Source organism: Amblyomma maculatum, chromosome 3 (assembly GCF_055883805.1).
Source record: "Amblyomma maculatum isolate TAMU_Amacu chromosome 3, ASM5588380v1, whole genome shotgun sequence".
Lineage (NCBI taxonomy): Eukaryota > Metazoa > Arthropoda > Arachnida > Ixodida > Ixodidae > Amblyomma > Amblyomma maculatum.
The window spans coordinates 213,462,273-213,483,661 of record NC_139346.1 but is presented as its reverse complement, the minus strand read 5'-3'; the positions used below and the strand labels follow the sequence as shown (position 1 = coordinate 213,483,661).

The window sequence follows — 21,389 nt, the reverse complement described above, 5'->3', positions numbered from 1 at the left end:
CTATCTGCCAAAACACTTGTCCGCATGTCCTGACTTCACGTCGCCAAGCTACCGAACAACAAACAATTATCTTAAAAAAAAAACAAAAAAAAAAAAAAACGAAGTTGTCGTACGAAACCTAACAAGAGGATTCTTCATTTTGAGCTGCGTCTGTCACATTGTATTGGTGCTTGAAATTTGTGTAATCAAGGAAGGACGCGGTGGCTTATTTGAGCTCCTCCATCTGCCTCAAGTCCTACCGTTGTAGTTTCAAGAGAGTAAGTACCGACCGTAACAAGTTTGTATACCTATCAGACCATCAATTTACGGCATTGAAAATATTGCCTGACGGTTCTTGCTTAGGCATACAGGGATGCTAGCAAGCTGCTCCGCGCCATTGTTGGGGCCTCAAGCTTCATTTGTTCACTTAGAGTATACTGTGCAGCTGAACACACCTTTAGCTAGACATTAATTATAAGGCATTAAAAATCATCTATCAAGAACAAAATAAAAACCTTCTTTTCCAACAAAGCTTGCTCAATTCCATAACGTCAAACGAGCTGAATATCCGAGCAAAAAATATGACTGAACGTACCTTTCCTCGTCCGACGTTGGGATTTAGTTCGCGCTTGTAGGAACTTTTGGCGGCATTTGGAGACAATGTACGTGAGACAATGACATAGAGCGTTTGTTTGTGAATAATTCAGGAACCTTACGTGACCAACTATTTCCATATCCACAAAACGCAGATGACTTTTCCCCGAATGCACTAAACTTGAATGTGTGATGAGAGCTTGGTACAGAGTTGTCAAACCTTGTTAGGCCATTATGCATGCATTCTTTACTTCTCATTTATCCTTCACTGCTCTTTTTTTATTTTTGCTTTCGCACGCCCTTTCAGGGTCAGGGATTTCCTACAGACGTCATACACGGCCAAACGCGCAAAAAGGCAGCAATCAGATGTTCGTGTTCAAAGAAATGTGTCGTAAAAGACACTCTCTTCGCACGTGCGCAGCGCATGAAGACAGCGAGGGCTTCGCTTGACATCTGCTTTCTGCGCGAGAGCTGACGCTATCAGCGCCGGGCCTTTTTTGTGCATCAAATAACGTCGTATTTCGTCACATATGTGCGGATAACTTAACGAAGACGTGCGTTTCTTTAAACAAAGAAGATTTCATCAACTGTCAGGCCGAATGGCAAATTTCGTGAGTGTGCACTTTTAAGCACAACGACCCTAGCTGCCTCTCGTGACCTTAAATGCACGAAGTACGCTGCGTAATTCGAGGTGATTTACACGCTTATGCAATACATACAGTACTGATGATTGATCGCGGATTGTTTTTTCCACGGAAATACTAAGTTTGTTTAACAATTAGAATGCAAACAATCGTGAAAACAAGTTCGTACTCGCCTCGCCCGCGGACATCTGCAGTTTTATCCTTTCGGCCAGTCAGTTACATTCCTTACAGAAATGAACGCTGTCCTTTCTCGCAGCAAAATTGGTATGTGAAAAAAAAAAAAAAGGAAAGGTACTGAACTATTTATTAAATATGGAAAACAATTGGTCATGGACGAGCAGGTGTCCACATAAAATTATTATCGAGCTTGGGCAGTCGCATTTTTGTTCGCTAATTTCTAACTGAGATATGGCTAGTGTATCCGCAGCACTTTATGCTTAGCAACAATGCAGAGCTTGATGGAACGCTCCTGAAACTCTCTTATTCTTATGAGAAAAATTCTCTGTGTCACAAATGAACTGTCAATCTGAGGAGGATCCTTGTGTAGGTAAGTATTCTGGTGTATCCGCAGCACTTTATGCTTAGCAACAGTGCAGAGTTTGAATTAACTGTGGAACGTCCCTGAAACTCTCTTTTTCTTATGAGAAAGATTCCCTGTGTCACAAATGAACTGGGGGGGGGGGGGGGGGATCCTTGTGTAAGTATTGTGCTTTACAAAACGGCTCGTGCCTCCGCACTTTTGGTGGGCGTAAACACAAACAACAGCTGAGAAAACTTTGCTCATAGGCAGTTCATTACCTGCGTCTATATGGACATCGAGATGATGAAGCGGCATTGAATTTGTAGTCAATACATATTGCAGTCTTGCATGCAATATGTATTGCATGCAAGCTCTGAACGTGACTGTTTTTATACAAATATTGAAAGGCCTACATCGGCTTCGCAATACCAGCGTTGGCTGACATAAAAAAAAAAAAAAAAAGAAGCAGGTGAATCACGCTATCCAAAATAAGCTGGTTAACTAAATTCTAATAGTTTGCATTCTAACTATTAGCTGCTTGAATGTAGCTGAATATTTGTACCAAGCTGTTATTCATTACCGTACCCACTTAATCTTTTGAAAATGCGACTTCCCTCGGCGCTGTACGTGGCTCAACCAAATTCGTCACCGCGCGCCCTTTTCGGCATCAGTCAGATCAGGACACGTCACTCTGGTGCCGGCCTACGCTGGAGTGCTCTCTGCCCTCGACCATATACTTTGGGAATGCCCTAAGTCTCCGGGCGCTAGGGACAACATTAAAAGTAGAGAAGCCTGGGTAACCCTGCTGCGAAGCGACGTCCCCGCTGACCAGCAGAAAGCCGTCCGCCTGGCGGCTGAGGCCGCGAATAACCAATGTATATTCGCCAGTCCTTAGTCGCGGAGGTTCCAGCCCCCGTTCCTCAGGCCTGCGTGCCAGGAGCGGGGAGTAGGGGACCTCCTAAATCGGTGGAAATTAAAGTTTTAATCAATCAATCAATCAATCAATGCTCCTCATCCGGACCGGACAGGTTAACCTTGGCTGATACACCCACTGATACATGCCGTTCCCTCTTCCCTCTCTCCACTTTTCGCTTGTCACCAGTGGCAGGTGGTTTATATAAAATTTCATTTCAGTTGAGCTTAATTAGCTTCAGTTTTGAAAGTATTTCATTGAAAAAACTGTTTAGGAATAGTAAGTCTTACTGCAGGCATTGTAGAATCCAGGGTAAAATGTGTAGCGGCTCTAGTCTAATCACGAAGTTCGTGTAAAATAGTGTTCATAATATTATTCAGGCTAGAATAGTGTGGGGAAATCGATTACTCAGAAATGGCTACAACATGCCTATGACACGCAAAAACATCGTGCGCAATAATAACAGTTATTATATTATTATTGCGCAAGGTGTTTTTGCGTGTCATAGGCATGTTGTGGCCATTTCTGAGCAACAGCGCGGCAACAGTGGAAAACCAATATGGCCGCGCCCTTGTAGTACAGTAGCTACAGTGGCTAGAATAGTCAAAGTCACCGTGGTTAAAGTTTAGTTATTCTAGTACACTCTAGTTTAGTTGAAAATTCCACAGAGCAAAGATTCTTCTTACCTGTATAGTTTGTGTGCAGGTATTAACTCTATGGCTAAATGTACACCCTGTGTTTAAAAGCAAAAGCACGGGTGATGCTAATTTTTCCTTACTCCACGGTTAAAAGCTTCACAAGTATTCTAGTTTTCTCCAACAGTTTGTAAGTGTTGACGGAGTTGATAGCTGTGCCACTTGACCGCCTTAAGATGAAGTCGTGAGCATAAAAAAAGCCTGCTATTTGCTTATGGCTATGGCGTTTCAAGATTCTTATGATCGACTGCTGTCTGGATGTGGTTGTGAAATAAAAAAAGACCTGATTTCTTGGACAAACCATCACCTTAGGGAATTGTTAGGTAACAAATGCGTATTTGTAGTTTTGCCAGTATATACTAATTGACGAGACTGTAATGACGCATTCTAACCGTTTTGCAGGCAACAGTTTGCGTCAGGAAGACTCGCTCCTTTGCTTGACGATCTTGCATGCAGTGTTCGAAGCGGCGCGCAGGTCAGTACAACGGAAGACGATATGTCCAGTCATCCAAGAAGTCGTAACCACTTTATCGCAAAAAGAAATCGCAATAAACTTGGTAAGGAAGTTTCCTTGAAGTGTCTACTTGCTGCATGTATACGGGGCCGCGCCAACTCCGTAAAAAGCATCAGTTGTGTCAAGCAACCATTTTCGTTGATATATTTTTTTCTGATCTGTTGCGGAATAGGAATGCGAACACAGCCCTTAAAGGGATGTATACCCTCTACTTGTTTATCAGAAAGTGCTGCCTTAATTCGTAGCGGATTACTTTGTTACAATAATGACTGCCAAGAATGGTGATCGTCACTTCTTTACACTAAATCACCCCCCCGCCCCTCCCACACACACACACACCTAAAATTTCAGACGCGCCTTCTAGTTTCAATTCACAGCGAAAACCTTGGCGTCCTCCATAATTTGAAGGAGGTTTCAATGTGATTATTTCCTATGTAGCATTGCTACACTGTAGTATTGGTGAAAAAAACTTGGTTTGGTTCATATCAATGTGAACATCATTACAGCATCTGTTTGCTTGCAGAGAGGTTGATTTGGTTTGGTTTATTGGGTTTAATGTCCCAAAGTGACTCAGGCTATGAGAGACAAAGTAGTGGAGGACTCCAGAAATTTCGACCACCTTTAATGTGCACTGACAGCACATGGGCAGCTTGCTTTTCACCTGCATTGAAAAGCAGCTGCTAAGGCCAGGCTTGCATCCTTGGGCACTGCAGTCGAGCACCCTAACCACTGCACCACCACAGTGGGGCACTTGCTGAGAGGTGTACATACATGCACACACACAAATCTACCTTGTTTGGTATATCATTACACCTCTGAATATAATGGAACCTGTAGCTATCTCTGTGGTTCAATGTGCGGAGAAAATATGAGCGGCTGAGGCACGATCATATGCCTCTTGGCAAAACAGCTACCCTGTTTACTCGTGGTATCTTGAAGGCAATAGAAAATCACTGCTATTTTTACTTGCAACACTAAGCAACAATTGTGGTAGTACTGCCTTGCACAGCTATGCTGATGGGTGTCTTGGACTGGGAACATATGTGATGCTAAGTCTTGCACTGAGTGCATATTCTCTGCTTGATTCGTTGTGATCTGTACCTTGCAGATGAATTTGCAGCTGGTGACTGCTGACAAGTTCATTGCTCACTGCTGCATGGCCACCTTAAGCTGTTTGGCAATATGCAGCTTGGATTTGCAGCAACAATTCTTGAGCACTCTTGGCAAGCATCTTGACAGACTTACCACAGCAAGGGATGAGGAGAAAACACGGTGTTGCCTATTGATCACGTTCCTGTTGACAGCAGATTCCAGGAGCTGCCACCCAGAAGAAACCATCAATAACAGCTGCCCCATACTGACAGTGTCTGCTTTACAACCAGCCAACCTGCATGGTACTGTGCATGTGCACCAGGGAGTAGTTTTCGAATGTCTTGAAGCTGCAGCATTGTAGTTACAAACAGTTGCTTGTTACTTAGGTACATAGCCACTGTCAGGTTTAATGCTATTTATTCTTCGCTGCTGTAGACTACTACTCTTAGTACTGCAAACATGCCATACCTTGTAGCTGTCACGTCATGCTGTATTAGCTGCACATCTTTTAAGTCTGCCTGCACACAATATGCCACATTTAAGAGTATAGCTGCAGTGTTGTCTTTGTGAAATGTTTAGGAATCATCCTTAACAACAAGACCAGGAAGAAAAAGCACTGAAATGACTCACTAAGCTCTGATTGTAGAATTGCCAGCTTATATATATTGCCAACAGAATCATGCATTAAATTACCTCTGCACACACAAAACTAAATAGTCAAATGAACATATATATTCATGAAATTGAAGTATTACATGCTCTCAAATTTAAGGGTTCTTTTTTTTTTGCAGACATGTTCATTTCCTAGTAATGCTGATATTGCACTTGTTTTTTTGCAGACCTTTCCACTGCCCTGATGCCAGCTGCTGTGAAGTGTCTGCACATTATGTCGCCACTTGTTCAGGAGGGTGAAGCACATGACGTCCTGTACCCTTCACTTTGCCTGTGGCTCAGACTAGTGCACAGATGTTCCAGCGTAGACATACTGGGTGGCCCACTGCTGCAACGACTGATACAGCTGTCCATGGGGGAAGACGCCTTAGTGGCAAACATAGCTTTGGAAATACTGGATCAGGTAGCCAAAGGGAAAGGTTGTGCCATGCTAGCATGCATATTCATGTTCGAAGCAATTTGTGATGGTCAAGCATTATTGTAGCTGTCTTCACTAAGCAGAGTGTGCCTGTTGATCACAGAGTTAAGCATGTAGCTGCTAATCAAAAGCAAACAGCTTCTTGCTCTCTCTCTCTAGGTCCAGCTGTGGTGGCCACATTTTGATGGAGATGAAATGCAAAAGGCATCTATGTGCTGTACAATGTCAGTATATATGTTAAATGCCTCAGCTAGTGAAAATTATTCGTGACACATGCTCTACAGCATTCCTTATAGTCTGAGTAGATTCGGGATGTTAAACCCAACAAATCATATTGCTTATTGTTTTCTATTTATTAATCAGTAAGCATTTTTAAGGCTCAAAGAAGAGGGGGCACACAACAATTCTTGAATTGTAGAGACAGCTAGTGCCTACCAATAAAAGTACAGCAAGATGGACAACAATAAAAAAGGTCAATATGCCAGTTAAGCAAACGTAAATATATTTGTCAGTCAAAATAAAGATAGAAGGGAATATTCTAGTTCACAATGTTATGATTGTTATCAGTAAAACTAGCCACGACAATATGCCATTTAAATGAAAATTGAAAATACATTTTCAAGTGTGACACTAACACCTTACCGGACTAGGCTTTAGCGGTTTTACTTGCAAACCATTCGACAATTCTAAAGAAAACAGGAAAAAAGCATATTTACGAGTGCCACAGCTTGATAGAAATTCTGAACACTTTTACTGTTATTCGTTTTGCTGGGATGATAATAATAATAATTATTTGTTCACAGGTACAGAAAGGCACAGTATCTGTCAGTACTCGTTTCTGTGAACACCTCAACTGGAAGGGAAGGAAGGAAGGTGGGAGTGAAAGTGGAAAGAGAAAGAGGAGCTGTAGTGGAGGGCTAGGGAGTAATTTCGACCACCTGGGGATCTTTAATATGTGCTGACATCACACAGCACACATATGCAGTTGAGCTATTTTAAGCAGCCATTTTTTTTACTAAGTTACTGATATGACCATGACAAAGTTGGAAGAAAAAATCAAGCCAAATTTTTCTGATTGATTGGTTTGTTTGTGAGGTTTAACGTCCAGACTCAGGCTATGAGAGACGCCGTTGTGGGGGGCTCCAGAAATTTCGACCACATGGGCGCCTTCCTTTTCACCTCCAGCGAAAAGCGGCCGCCGAGGCCGGGATTTGATCCCGTGTCCTTGGGAACAGTAGTCAAGCGCCATAACCACTGCGCTACCCCGGAGGGAAAAATTAGTCTCCCCGGGAATCGAACCTCCATCCCTTGGATCCCCAGCCGAGCGCTTTACCACTGTGCCAGTAGCCAAGATAGGGAAACACACTTAAATGCAGAGAATCATTACATTGTGATGTCTGGAATAGATGGAACAGACTATTCTGAATGCCATATTCCATACCTTTATTAATGCATCACTCAATTTTTTATTTTTGGTTCAGATCCCCAAATAGTTTTTTATACATGGTTCATTTCATGCCTGAATGTGCTCCTGCAAGCTTTCATCTGAGGAAGCCAAGCCGTTTCATTGATTGACTGAAAATATGAGTGTCCCATCTCAATGGTGTTTTGTTACGTATGGTACCAAAATATTTAACTTTGTCAAGTCGATTTAATGTACCATGTAAGCGATAGGTGAAATTAACTAGCACTTTTTAAATAATTATGGTGATATATGTGTTGTCTCATTAAGATTGATTTGCATGTCTCACATATTTCACCAAGTAACAGTATTCATCGCAAGTGATCTACTGAGCCCAGTCTAGTTGTCACTTATATGTGTAAAAGGGTGTAAAGCACACAGTCATTTGCAAAAAGTCATAGTCGCACCGCTGGCTCTGTACAATAAAAAATGTTGTTCATATACACAAGAAACAGTGTTGGGCCAAGTACAGGCCATTGCAGTGCTTCGAAAAAGACATCCCGGTTGTCTTTTTCAGCAGTACATAGCACATTAATAACCTGGGTGCACCCAGAGACATAACCTCAAATCCAAGAAGCAGTTTTTGAACTGATATCGACAGTTAATCTTTTCTATTAACAGAGGATCCAAGATGCAGGCATAAGTCTTTGCAGAATCTATAAACATTGCATCAGCTAAAATCTAGGATTATTGTTGCTGCATCATGTGCAATTTCTATTCATTGCATCGCAGTTGAGCACCTTCTTTTGAACCCATGGTACAGAAAGCTTCCTTCCAAATAATACATTAGAGATCAATTTGTATGTTCAATTACATTCCATTACTAGCATGTACATGTTTTGGATTTTAGCCTGTATGTCTTAACCAGTCTCTTGTTTCCACCTTAATGAATGGTTATCACACTCATGTAATTAAGAGTTCAACAAAACATGGTCTGGTCAGGTGGTGGCATAAAGAAAAATATAGGGTCACTGACAAAGTCAAAGTTTAATGAAAACATACTGACGTTTAGGAAGCCCTACTGCTTCCTTGTTCACAATGGGGAAACTAGACAAAAAGCATCACACCCATTCACAGTCGGTCTGTAGGAAGCACACCTGTTTCCATGTACTGACACAGTGAAGATTCGGTAATGATCCACTATAATATAGCAATATGCATGATATGATATTATACATGATGCAGAGAATCCACCATGGTTGCCATCACTCGACTGAAAGGTCACGCAGAGTTCGAAAGTATTAGGCCTGTGGTCCTGGCGCTACCGCCGACTTATTGTTTCTACCTGTCTCACTGATAGGGCTAATTGCAAAGGAATGCTGTGGAAGAAAAAGCTCTTTCTGGCTATCTTGATATTTATTTGGCAGCATTAGATGCATTTGTTACAGAAAATGTGTTTTCCACCACCTGATTCAAACTTGTGGTAACGCTAGGACTGAAAAGGACTATAATCACTGGTTGAAATTTAATTGGTGCTGGCAATACCTGCATTTAATCTTTTATATCTACTAGCTTGTCAGAACATACTACACTCTATTGATATAGGCTAAATTCAGTTTGTCCTTAGTGTTTCCAATATGCATAACAAAAGACTATAAGGAACAGTTTGTGCATTACTTGCAACTACATATAAACTCTTGGTTAGCAGACTCTTCCCAGTCAGTCTTAAATTCCAATTGTGTGAAATGATGTGTCAAAAATGTCTCCCAGGGACTTCAGTCGGTGACGACAGAAGCACAGTTTTCCAAAGTTCCATCGTGGGTGCCTTCGATTGGACAGCAAGTGATCAAAACTGTGCAGCAGGGCTGGTTTGACAAACTGTGCTGTAGAAATGGTTTTTGTGGATTTGGAGGGACACACAAAGAACCTAGCCTCAAGTATTCAGAGTGAGTTTGTTTGCACCTGAGTTCATGATAGAAGCTGGCTCACACATATATTTTTACAAGTTTTCTGAATCGAGATCTGACTTAAGGTTTCTCTTGATCCCTCAGACAGGACGTATTCTTGCCTCAGGGTGATAGCAGAATGATTCGGCGAGGGGTGCTTGTCCTGCTGAAATCCTCTGCAACTTGTTTACAACAAGGTTTGTGTACACTGTTTTTCTGTTCAGTAAATTTTTTCCAAGGGTTCACAGCACCTGAGTGAAACACAAAAATGCAAACAAATAGTACTCTCTTCTTTGTCTAAAGTAGTTTTTCTTTTCAGTTAAGGCATAATGCACGACAACAGCTATGCACAAGAACTGCATGCTGTATTGCAATAAACTTGTTCTACTCTTTTTTTTACACACATAGCAATATAAAAGACTTTCGCCCAAGATAGTTACTGCACAATTTCTCAGTTCTGCACCTGCAACAACAATGTGCCGTTTCACATCACATTTAGTTCCCTCCGCTTTTGGAATTTCTCTCTCTCTCTCTCCCACCCAAGCCCTTCTTCATAATTGGGGAGTGGGGTGGCACAATTTTTTAGACTGAAGAGCAAATAGGCATCAGCATTAAGAAGAACCTGCCACAATTTTTACGGTTCACTATTCAAGTTGGAAGGTGTGCTCTTCAAAATGCTAGTGGCTCTACATTTTGCGATAGAAATTAGGTTTTAAAGAAATAGAAATGAAATGATATGGAATAGAAGTGTTTCTTTTTTCATAAAAATGAAAAAAGAAACATTTTCAATTTTCAGGTTTACCATTTCAAATGAAGTCGAAAGGTGCACTTTGAATATATGCTTGTGGTTACATCTTGTGTGCAGGGCTGCAGGAAGGCCTGCTAGAGGCCCTGCAAACTGGTTTCGCGTGGCTGCAATCAAAAATACCCACAAGAGTTGGTATGCATGCTGTGGACCATCTTCTACATTTGTTCCTTGAGCAAGATGATCAGCTAATGGAGTGTCTGCTGAGCATGCTGCTCTTATATCTGCACAGGTGAGAGAGCTTGCAGGAGTTTGAGCTATTACAGGTGCGGAAAGTCGGTTTCTGAATTCAGATCCAACTAGGGTACTCAGTGTGCATAAAATGTTCCAGGCCTGCAAGCTGGACAGACTTCGTGCCTATTCTCAATCCACACAGGATGTTTGTGAAGTTCCTTGGCTCACTTGGTTACGATCACGTCACTCTGATAGACTTTGTGACTTCCCAGGAAACTTGTGCCTTGCTTTACATTGTGCGCTATCTCAAGTTGGTGCTGTCTGAGTGGGATGCCTTCGTGAGGTGCCACACTGATGGGAGCCTTGATGTGGAGGACGCAGAGACACATGCTCGGCTTGATGTCACCATGACAGTGCTTGTTAGGATGCGCATCAAGCTGGAGAAGATGTCACAGAGACGTGATCTGCTGCCCTTCAGTGTTGCTCCCCTGGTTAGGCTCATTGAGCAGTGTGAAATCATCTATGAAAATGGCTAGAATGATCTGATCTGTGTTCTTAGTCGGGAGGAAGTATGTATACCAAATAAATAAATAAAACATTCAAGGAGGAAAAGAGACAGGCTCATCCTTATGATTCTTTTATACACGCAAAACATTCTTTTATACAATTTTGTATGCAAAAATAGGTGATTACAGTGTGATAAGAACTCAACGTCGATAGCGGTACCGCTTAAAATGGAACCACAACTGAAATATGTTGTTGTGGAACTGGCAGCGAAATCCACGTTTGTAGGAGTATTCCCATTCACGGTTTACAATCTTGAAGGCAATGTCCTGGAAAAAGAGATAAAAAACGAAATGGTAGATCAGTAGCTGCCGCCAGATATGCAACTAATCAGAACATGAGGAAGTTGCAACAGAACCCGATTAAGGAAATGGGTGGCAAAGCTGTGACCAACATCAGTATGCCTATGTTATAAAGTTAACATCGACATGATTATCCTTATGATGAAAATAACTGGCACTGTAGCCATCAAACTGTATCCATAATCAGGGGTTCGACAGTATCCTGTCTGGTGAGGGGCAAGCAATTCTTGTTTTGTAGTCCCAAAAGCTAAATTTGGACCCCCATAAGTCCCATTATTGGTCATGAATATGCACATGTTCATGTGACAAGCATGACATTGCATCAACCAAGTTCGTAATATTCAGCAATTCTGAATAAATTATAGTCTAAGAAGTCGACCATGTGACTTAGATGAAATGTTCCTGTCTGCATTTCTACAAACCGTGTGTCCCAGCTAAATGTAACCAAATTTGTAAAGATTCAAGAATATGGTGGTAGCAAGTGAAATCAACGTAGCTAGTTAGTTACTTATTTACCGGCTAAGTTTATTAAATGCTGGCATCAAACATACTGGCATTTCACATGCAATTGATGGACAGAAGATTGTGCCAGGTATGAAGAGGACAGGAAAATGATGACAAATCAATGGGGGCAGGTTTGTGGCAAATGTTGTTTTGTTGTAGCTATTGCCATTCTCAATTTTCTTATTTTTCAGCCAGCTTACGTTCGAGGAGCTTTTTTCTTGCTTTATTGTTTTTCTGGCCTTCTATTTCCGCTTGCCCCTTCAGAATCGACGTTGGCCTAGATTCGAGTTAATATGGTATCGCCACTTTCAAGTAGCATATTTTGAATTCAGCTTGCTTTTCTTTAATTCAGGCCAGTAAAAACAGCTATGTAAACAGTATGCTCTGAGAAACATTTGAACCAACAGATTTTTAAGGTCATCTAAAACTTTCAAATTGAAAATTTTTCTTGAAGTAAGTATACGAAAAGTTGACTAGGCCACATGACACACAATGGCACTCAGTTGGCTTCCCTAGCTTAGGATACTCTGTATTTTTTTAAACTGCAATCTTGCCCACACTTAGCTAGGACACCTGGTACTCTATGTACTTGCATAGGACAAGATATAGGTGAGCGAATTATTGAAACTTTCGAATATGAATACGAGAAAAAAATAATCTGATCAGTGACAAAACTTTTTTTAAAAATCGAAATACACCAAATGCTGTTTGTCTTATTTATTTCAGAATTAACGTCATATTTGCAAATAAAATCAATCTAGAATTGCACAGAAGTGTATACCCTACTGAAAAATTCTGCACAAATTTTATATAGGATTCTATATCAGTTCAGTTCAGTCGTGTCCGACTTTTCGTGATTTTATGGACCATATCACGCCATGCTTTCCGGTCTCAGTATCTTCCTAACATCACATAACTTCATCTGCAGTGCCTCGAGAATGCCATCTGAACATCGCGTTCGCTGCCTACCCCTTCTCCGGTAACCCTCAACTTTTTCCAACATCAAAGCTTTCTCCAGTCACTTCTCTCTTCTCATCAGATGGCCAAAAGAGCTGAGCTTTAACTTTAGAATTTGACCCTCCAATGAGCAGTCAGGCTTTATGGTCGACAATATCAACTGACTTGATCTGCTGGTAGTCCAAGAAACAATTCAAACGCCTCAATTTTTCGGCGGTCAGCCTTCTTCACAGTCCAACTCTCGCATCCATACATCACAACTGGAAAGACCACAGCACGAGTTATACGGATCTTGGTTGGCAGTCTGATGTCTCTGTTCTTTACTAAGCGGTCAAGGCTAGCCATGGCTCTCTTTCCCAGAAGCAGGCGTCTCCTAATTTCATAGCTGCAGTCACCTTCCGGGGTAATCTTGGAGCCCAAGAAGAAGAAATACTGAGGATTCCATATACGTACTGGCTTTTGTATCGGAAGAACCTGCATGAAATCAGGTGGAGCTGTCCTACTGCTATTGAATACCATAAGCTCTCATTAACTTGGCCTTTAAAGGGGCCATGATACCAATTTTGGAATATAAACTGTTCATTGCACCTTGTTCCTGATGTGCCAAGCAACTAAACCTCAACGTTTCAGCTGCATCAAAGCTGCAGGTATGTTTAAAACTAGTATTTTCGCTCCTTTGTGAACAGTTTGCTGGTCTGGCAGCTAGCACAGCTGGTGACGGCGTAGGCCGACGCTGCGTCGCCTGCTGCATGTTCTGTGTACGAGCAGCGTCAACTGCGGTCATGCGAACCCGCATAATGTTGACCAGACAGCAGTCATACCGCTTACCGAGGTTACCGCGAACTGAGCTTTTCGTCGATTTCTGTTAACACTTTTAACCTAGGGAATAGCAGCATCTGTGTACGGGATTCAGGTGCACGATGGTGCCAGAGCATGAAAGGCCCGCTCGAACAACGTACACATTGTCCATTGAGACACATCTCAAAAGCAACGGCGCTTGTGTGCAATCTTCGGGTACCGCCTGACAGTGCAGCAGCATAGTGTATAGGGTGCGGCACACTATATCGACGCACCCAATACCCCAGCCGTCCCGTCTTAGTAGCATCATTTACGCTGCTCATTGTTAGGCCCAAGTGTGGCCCTAGCCGCATCATGAAAATAGAAGATAAGCTCATGAAGCTTACAGCACTGGATGCCGCAAGCTTACAGCAATGGCGCCAGTGAGCGTGAAGGACGACGGCGCTCAGGCTTCTCCCTAATTATCGCTAGGCCTAAATTACTTTACGAAGCCACAGTGGACGGCACTTTGTAATAGATCAGGGAGGCATTTTAGTAAATGAACCACTCGATCATGAAAATCATTTACTCTCAACCCCACTGTTTCATAGTAAAGGAAGTGATTATTTTCGGCAACTCCTTAGCAGCGGAGCTAGCATACAAGAACATGGGCACCGCATCGGCTCTGAGCAAAAGCTTTCACTGTATGGGTCAGCATTTCACAAGAAGCGTTCAGTTTTGGAATTCCTATTTCAAGGACCTATTACGAGAAAAATATTTTAGCAAGGTTTTCAGACACTGGCACAAGGGATCTGCCTTTTTGCTGGCACGGCCAGTGCAGTCGGTGCGGCGGTATTTATGGCAGTGGGCGCAGTGTTGCCATCAGACGATGGCGGCGGTCGCACTGAAGGTGAATGTTTGGGCAAGAACTACGTAACGTTTCATTTCTGTGTTCTGTTTGTGTTGTTTTAGAAACATGCTGAGTACACTTATTAGGAGGAATGTTGTAATGTATTGGCAGCTTACCGGCGCCGGCACAGCAGCAGACGATGCGGTGGCCGGTGTCACTCTGTGACGTCATCAAGCATTTCAACATGGCGATCGGTGTCAATGGCAGAAGCTTCGTGGTCTCAACTTCGGCCACTTATTTCAAAATAAGGAATACGTCTAGGGCGCTCAAATTTCGGAAATAGAATAATAACGCCCAGTATTTGCTGCCAGACTACAAATCTGTGATATATTAGATGACCGTGGCCTGACCCCTTTAAGGAACCAGAAAAGAACGTCCGAATTAACCGAAAGCTTGAATTATTCAACAAGCCAGAAAGGGCTGCCGAAAACTTTTGTATCACAGTAATTTTATCTGATGAACATCTGCATGATGGTTATCTAGGTCAGGCAGGTGCTTTGACTTGAAAAATTAATGTGAGCATCCGTCCTGTCTTTGCGAGACTCACAGGTCTACTGAAACAGCCTGCAATACTAAGGTGAAGTGGGCAGGGCATAGGTTATTACATTTGTTCCTGGCTAAACCCACTACTATATTCAGTGAATCAATTTACAGGTAGAAACTGTGTTGTGTTGTGTTGTGTTTTATGGCGCATAAGCAACTCAGGCTATCATGCGCCAAGCACAAGGTATATTATGTTTGAGAAGGAATAAAGTGTTAAGATATCATAGCTTGTTCAGGAAAGATGTTTCTTCTAAGAAACTAAAAACACATGAAATGTCTACAATTGCATTCTCTCCTAGGAGAAGTGATGGATGGAATGGTATCTGTTCGGTGTAAAATTGAGTGAAATGCTTTTTCCGTAGCTTTTCGAGTTTTTTACATGAAATTAAAATGTGGTTTATCGTCATTCCATGTCCACAGTCTTCACATATGGGTTCATCTTCTTTTTTGAGAATGAAACTATGAGTAAGATGCGTGTGTCCTATTCGAAGGCGACATAATGTTCCACACAACTTACTTCATAGGGGGGCCCAGCATGGAACCGCAAGATGGAGAAGTCTTTGTTGCCTTCGATGGGAGTCTGAAACCAGCAACAATATGTAACACAGTTGTACAAATTGCATGTCAAACAAATAGACCAAGGCAAAAGTTCTCTAACTGGATTCTGCGGAACCCAAGGTTTTTTCAGGCTGTGACGTCATGGGTTCTGCAACCAAGCAACGCAGTTTTACAAATTACATTTTAAACAGATGTCCTAAGGCCCACATTCTCAAACTGGGTTTCATGGAATGCCGTTGTGCGTTCCACAAATACACCCTGACCTCCTCCCTTTCTCTTACACTCTTTGAGAGTATGTAGAGACTAGACGCAGTACCAGGTTAGGCCTTAGCTCATTCCTGAGTTTCGCATTGTCAGTTTCAGTGCTGCTCACAGCACAGGCCTTGGCAGTGAGCCATCATGCTGTACACTAGAAATGGTGCAGCGTGTTGATGTTTTACTGAGAGCACTAGCAACGGTGGCTTGTCTGGTGGACTTGCCACCATGCCAAGACATTGCTCCGCCAGCACAAACATGTTTACAGTGGCGGTGAGACAACGCCGAAGAGACATGGTGTACAAAATGACGCGCGGCGAATTATGTGCAGTGGCGCATATGACAACTGCAAGTGTAGACCATCCGGTAATGCGGGGCAGCCAATTCTAAGTCGGCAAATAGGGAGGTTAGCACACCGTGTGTGCCTCATGGTATATTTTTCTGAGCAGTTGAATGGCAATGGCACTACCAAGCATCGTGCTGCCACCAGTGAGCTCATTTACTAGAAAAAGCCAGTTACCTGCTGGAACAGAAAAATGCCAAGGTAGTGCTGTCACCAAAGTGGAGAAAGGCAGGTACCCAATAAAAACTGAACAAGTGACCACATGATTTTGTAGGAAGCTCAGCTGGTTAAGGAGGCGAATTAGGTGGATCATTTGTTTTGGGACTACTAGTTGGCATTCTTGTCACAGAGTTAAACCCCAAGCATGAATGGGAGATGGAAATTGAACTAATAGAATTGACTGATGAAAGGAATAAAGCAAACAAATGCCTATAATTGTGAAAAAGGACATAAGAAAGAGCAAGGGGGGTTCATTCACAAGCAACAGCAAGTGACAGTGATGCCCTACGACAAATTGATTGAGGAGGGGGGGTCCGTTGTCACACATTGAGGGCAGTTGGGGTTCCTTGAGATGTTTCGGAACCTCTAGCCTAAGGCACAAAAGACCACAAGAACAGCGGCTAATATTTGTATCCCATGACTATGAGGAGCAATGGCATCCAACTTTATTTTGCTCTCAATGAATAACGATTTTTAGGCTCTTTGCGGCTATGTTGACATTAGTTTTGCCGTAAGAGGGGCATTTATTTCTAAGGGAATTGAAATTTAAAAATCCACTTGAATCTGAGAATAATGTGGCTATATATGGTACAAATTTCAGGACAGTATGCACTTCCCAAACTTTTTGGCTAAGATGCATTGTGTACAATGTACAGGATTTTGGACGCACTGAACTCACTCTCACACCACAGTGCATGATACAAAGACATTTTGCAACTGCACCCTCGAGCACCAATCACCCATCCACTCTTGCCACTCGCAGAGGTTGTATGACCGTTTTGGTTGAAAAGCAACAGTCGCAGGTAAGATACATGATGTTGGATTTTCTAGCTGCGAGTCAAAAGCCACTAACCAATCGGTGATGTTGCAGAAGTCAATGAAAACTTATCGAATATCTGGCTTCTTGTTACAGGGAGCAATAACGATTGACAACACTCATAGCGAATTAGACTAATTTCGGAAAGCAACCCACGGGCCATCTTTCAAGGTGCGAACATCAGTACTGCTTTGCTCCCTTGTTACAAGCAACAGACACTCTCACGTCCTTCACAGTTCATGTCACTAATACGCGATCGCCAATCATGCGGTGTGCACCGCAAGCAGGGAGCAGTGACACAGATATTAAATTCTATCACCCAAAAATAGACCTGAATGAATTACATTCCTATGCTTCTGCAAGCAGATTTTGCTTGCTTGGATGATACGATTACTTTTTGCCACATCGTGAGATCTGCATCACTGAAATTATCTATTGTGTCACAAGTTATCTCTGCCAACTGGCACGTGATTTGAAGGTGAAGCAGATCTACATATAAAAATGGGACCTAATACGAAGCAGCTTGCTTATAAAAATGTCCAGTGGTGTGTCAGCAACTGGAATTTCAGACCCACAATTTTCCTGAACTGCTCGATTATTCGAATACTCATTTTAGCATCACAGCATTAAAGGCTCCATATTTAAAAAAAACTGGCGTCAGTGTTGTCAGCATTGTAAGAGAAAAACCATGGCAATGGCTCTGGCAGGTGGTAGCTGACACTGCTGGGCACTGATTGGTTACAGGGTGGTGCCACGCCACGTCATGGCAGATTCGGCAGGACTTGCCAACTCAGATTTTTCATTTCAGATGCGTGGGTGAGTGGAGTCTAACCTTCCAGTGCCTTTGCATCCTGAAAATTAGACATGCTACCCCTAGGCTATGCAGAAACATTCATATGGCTTGGTTAAGCCCAGCTTCTATGTTGGGTTGCCTTTTGCAAAGTGTGGCTTATGACCATGCTAAAGAGTACTGTGAAATAATAGAGGCACTAATTAAGAAATTAGTGATTAGTTGCAATGATGTATGTGTGCAAGGGGAACCGTGGATGGGAGTCGTTAACACTACCTTGTACCATCAAAGATGAAGCATAAGAATCCCCCTTCCCCTTTTGTGACAGCGCAGCACATCTAACAAAGTCGATGTACTGGAGCACTTGAAATTTTGGATAGCGTCCCAAGTGATAGCTTGAGGTTTTGACCTCATCTGCACTTGCCCCGTCATCACCGCCAGTAGCCAAGCTTCAGTGTTATATATGCATAGTAGAATCTTGTTGATTCATACCTAAAAGTAGACTAAAGATTGGGTCCAATAAAAACCAGAACCCAAGTTATGGTGGGGCTGATATTTTCTACAGGTTGGCGCAACATACATGCATGGTTTTCAGATGTTGTCAGCTGAATAAACTTTGGAATAGTCACAGTTTGTGGAACTCATCTGTTCAGAGTCTTGTTTTCCAAATATGCAAAGATGTTGCAGTAAAATGCGCATGAAGCTTCGCACAGAGAACGAGTGGAAATACCAGTGCTGTATAAAATGAGAAGCTCATACCCATGGCAAAACACACTGCAGCCCAAACTGTTCTGTGCAACAAGTCACTGCAGAATGCATTCTGAGATTGTTTTTGGCTCTAGCTTCTGCTTAATAATGAAGCCAATGCTGACCTAGCGTTTGCTTGGTTTGTGTGGTTTAACGTCCCAAAGCAACTAAGGGGCTATGAGAGACAAGTGCTTGAAATAAATATCTAAAGTGCTTGCTTCAGATATTTGTCAGTTTTCTATCTAGTACATCACCACCTTCACAGTTCCCTACTGACCTTCTGTACGGCACATGCATCGCATTTCCACAACAGCAAGTTCGCTTTCACTTCTGACTTTGTACCAACTCGTGGATTCATTCACAACGTATTGATGGCACTATACCATTGAATGCAGAGTCAAGGAGGAAGTTGCTGCCTCTCATTAGTGCACAAGACATGCGGCAAAATTAGGCCACGTGAAGCTTCAGAATGCTCACAAAGCTACTGCCTCTTTACTCCACTATCCTTACAATAGTGATCTTTCTGTGTGTGAAATTTCAGACTGCATGATATTCCAGACATCTCACAGTCATTAGAGAGTCAGAAACATCAGTTGCTGACTACATGTAAATAATTTTTTGGCTTACAAAAGCTCCATTCCCAGAAACACGAACTTCCAAGCTTCTTTAGAACTATCAAAAGAACTGTAGAGTTTAGAATCCATAAATGTGGACCAAACTCAATTTGTCCTCAGCGACAACTTTAGGATCCTCTGATGGTGAGTTTGTCTGGCTGTTCAGTCTTGTTGCATTAAAGTGGGAATAAAAAGGTAGGAACTTGCCAAGAAGTATTCCGGTGTCTGGTTCTTGTCAATCAAATCAGGATAGAATATCTGAAAGGAAAAGTAGTGTGTATTCATGATGGGTAGCTCACAATGCCTCTTCACAGCAAACCATGCAAGGACATAGCCGGTAGTACGATTTAAAAATGGGCTAGACAGACTGACAAAAATTGTGAAAAACAAGAGAATAACAAGTTAAAATGAAAACAAAAAAAACAAAAACAAATTAGTTATAGCATATAGAAAGGGCAATTCCAGAGTCAATGCTAACCATTGAATGAAGCAACTGCGCCTGGTAGTCACACACAACATGATACAAGGTGTATTCAACTGCCCTAAACATGAGCACGGCCAAAAAATGGGGGAAAAAAAAAGAAAGAAGGATCGAGGAATGATAACAGCCTTTTCTTAGGTAAGCTGTAGAACTACAATAACTGTTGCTTGGCTTTCAACAAATTCAATATGTACATCACAAATTCGGCATAAGCCCAGGAGAATTGAGAGTGGGAAACAGAGCGCAGTCTTACATTGAACTTGTAGCCCTGGACGATCTTGGGTGGTGGGTTGTCCATGTCATAGTGGGTCTGGTTATACTTGTTCCACTCGAAACCCTGATTACGAAAGCACAGAGCGAAACTGACATCAGTTGTGGTTGAGAGTTCAATGAGATGCATTACCTGGGACTCTTATAAACCTCAAGATACCATTTTACGATTAAGATATCTCCACAGAATTCAGCATGTCATTGTGTGCACAAGCGAGTGATCCACACAAATCGTGAACTTTCATTTTAGTTTTATTCCCTTACCAATAATATTTTTGCAGACTTCACTCTTTCTTAAAAAGTACGAAGTGATTGCGATGCAACTTAGCAACCAAGAAAAATGCAGATAACAATTTAAATACAAGCAGCAAAATGAAGCTGTTAAGATTAGTATCAACGCCAGTAACCAGCAGTTGATAAATGATGCATGTTGATGACCAGAACATAGAAGAAAACCATGGGTAACACAGCTATGCTTCCTTCCTGCAAGACGCTTGAAAGCTCAACAAATTTTTCAACATCCAAAAGCTCAGCAATAGTGTATCACATCTGAAATAGCAAAGCAAATTTTTAAATTTTATCATATGGTATTAGGAACGTATAAGGCCCAACATGTCAAAAAAGAGGGGCTTTCATTTTTTTCTTTGGCCAAGGCTTCCTACTTAATGAAATACTCTGCATGAAAGGTATGTTCAGTACAATGCTCAAGAAAAACATTGGTCCCCATCACTTGTCATATCATAACACCAGAGCAGTGTACGAAACCTTCTTCCATCTGACAGAGGAGTGTCCTACTAAATGCAAAATCCGCTGCAATGGGGAGGAGTCCGCATAGCATGCTGGTCGCTTACCGTGTGCACGCGGTTGAAGTAACGGGGCTTCCGTGGCCGGTACTTGTCCGACCAGAGGTATGTCTTGTCCTGAAGTGGCGACTCAACGCTGAATGAGGCCTCATCGGCATTCATGCCTCTCCTGGCCTCATGCTCGAATGCTCGCTCAGCTTCGATGCAGTCCAGGTTCTGTGGTTAATTTTATTTTGATTAGCTCTATTTGCAAGACATCCCAATGAGTTCGTGGGGTGCAAGTTAAATGAACTGAATTAGCTAAATTAGTAGAGAGACTGTAATCGCTAAGCCATTCAATGTCAAAAAATGATGCCAAAAGTTAGTTCAAACCTGGAGCTGCTGATTCCTCAGAACTCCCAGCAAGAGAGCACGGGAATTACTACATGCTTTACGCAAAAAATTTAATGGGTTAATCTGTCAAAAGATAAGGACAAGAAAGTTGGTGGTAAGTACTATTTGTGCACAGAAAAAAAAGAGAAAGATTGCCGCTTTGCACTGTGAAACAGAAAATAGTGCATTATGTGG

At 42.2% G+C, this 21,389-nt stretch overlaps 2 protein-coding genes across 3 annotated transcripts in view; one reads left to right on the top strand and one right to left on the bottom strand.

The window, feature by feature from the left end:
• Window positions 1-1,166: 1,166 nt before the first annotated feature.
• lin (protein lines homolog) lies at window positions 1,167-10,979 on the top strand. Its single transcript, XM_084599557.1, has 8 exons — window positions 1,167-1,184; window positions 3,748-3,902; window positions 4,968-5,253; window positions 5,791-6,026; window positions 9,214-9,389; window positions 9,495-9,586; window positions 10,255-10,426; window positions 10,526-10,979. The coding sequence occupies exons 3-8, from the start codon at window positions 4,968-4,970 to the stop codon at window positions 10,902-10,904; spliced, it is 1,341 nt and encodes a 446-aa protein (XP_084455683.1). The 5' UTR covers window positions 1,167-1,184; window positions 3,748-3,902; the 3' UTR covers window positions 10,905-10,979.
• Window positions 10,980-10,989: 10 nt separating this feature from the next.
• Window positions 10,990-21,389, bottom strand: part of cactin (cactin, spliceosome C complex subunit) — a 38,174-nt gene continuing 27,774 nt past the window's right edge. For both annotated transcript variants that reach the window (XM_084599555.1, XM_084599556.1), the window contains 5 exons: window positions 20,871-21,038; window positions 20,003-20,086; window positions 19,476-19,526; window positions 15,443-15,505; window positions 10,990-11,201 (listed from right to left, as the gene is read on the bottom strand). In XM_084599555.1, coding sequence (XP_084455681.1) covers window positions 11,076-11,201; window positions 15,443-15,505; window positions 19,476-19,526; window positions 20,003-20,086; window positions 20,871-21,038 — 492 coding nt within the window. In that variant the 3' untranslated portion in view covers window positions 10,990-11,075. The remainder of the gene's footprint in view (window positions 11,202-15,442; window positions 15,506-19,475; window positions 19,527-20,002; window positions 20,087-20,870; window positions 21,039-21,389) is intronic.

Coding starts and splice junctions, on each gene's coding strand:
- lin (XM_084599557.1), top strand. CDS start 4,968: ATGAATTTGCAGCTGGTGACTGCTGACAAGTTCATTGCTCACTGCTGC. Junction 5,254..5,790: donor ACAACCAGCCAACCTGCATG/GTACTGTGCATG, acceptor GTTTTTTTGCAG/ACCTTTCCACTGCCCTGATG. Junction 9,587..10,254: donor TGCAACTTGTTTACAACAAG/GTTTGTGTACAC, acceptor TCTTGTGTGCAG/GGCTGCAGGAAGGCCTGCTA.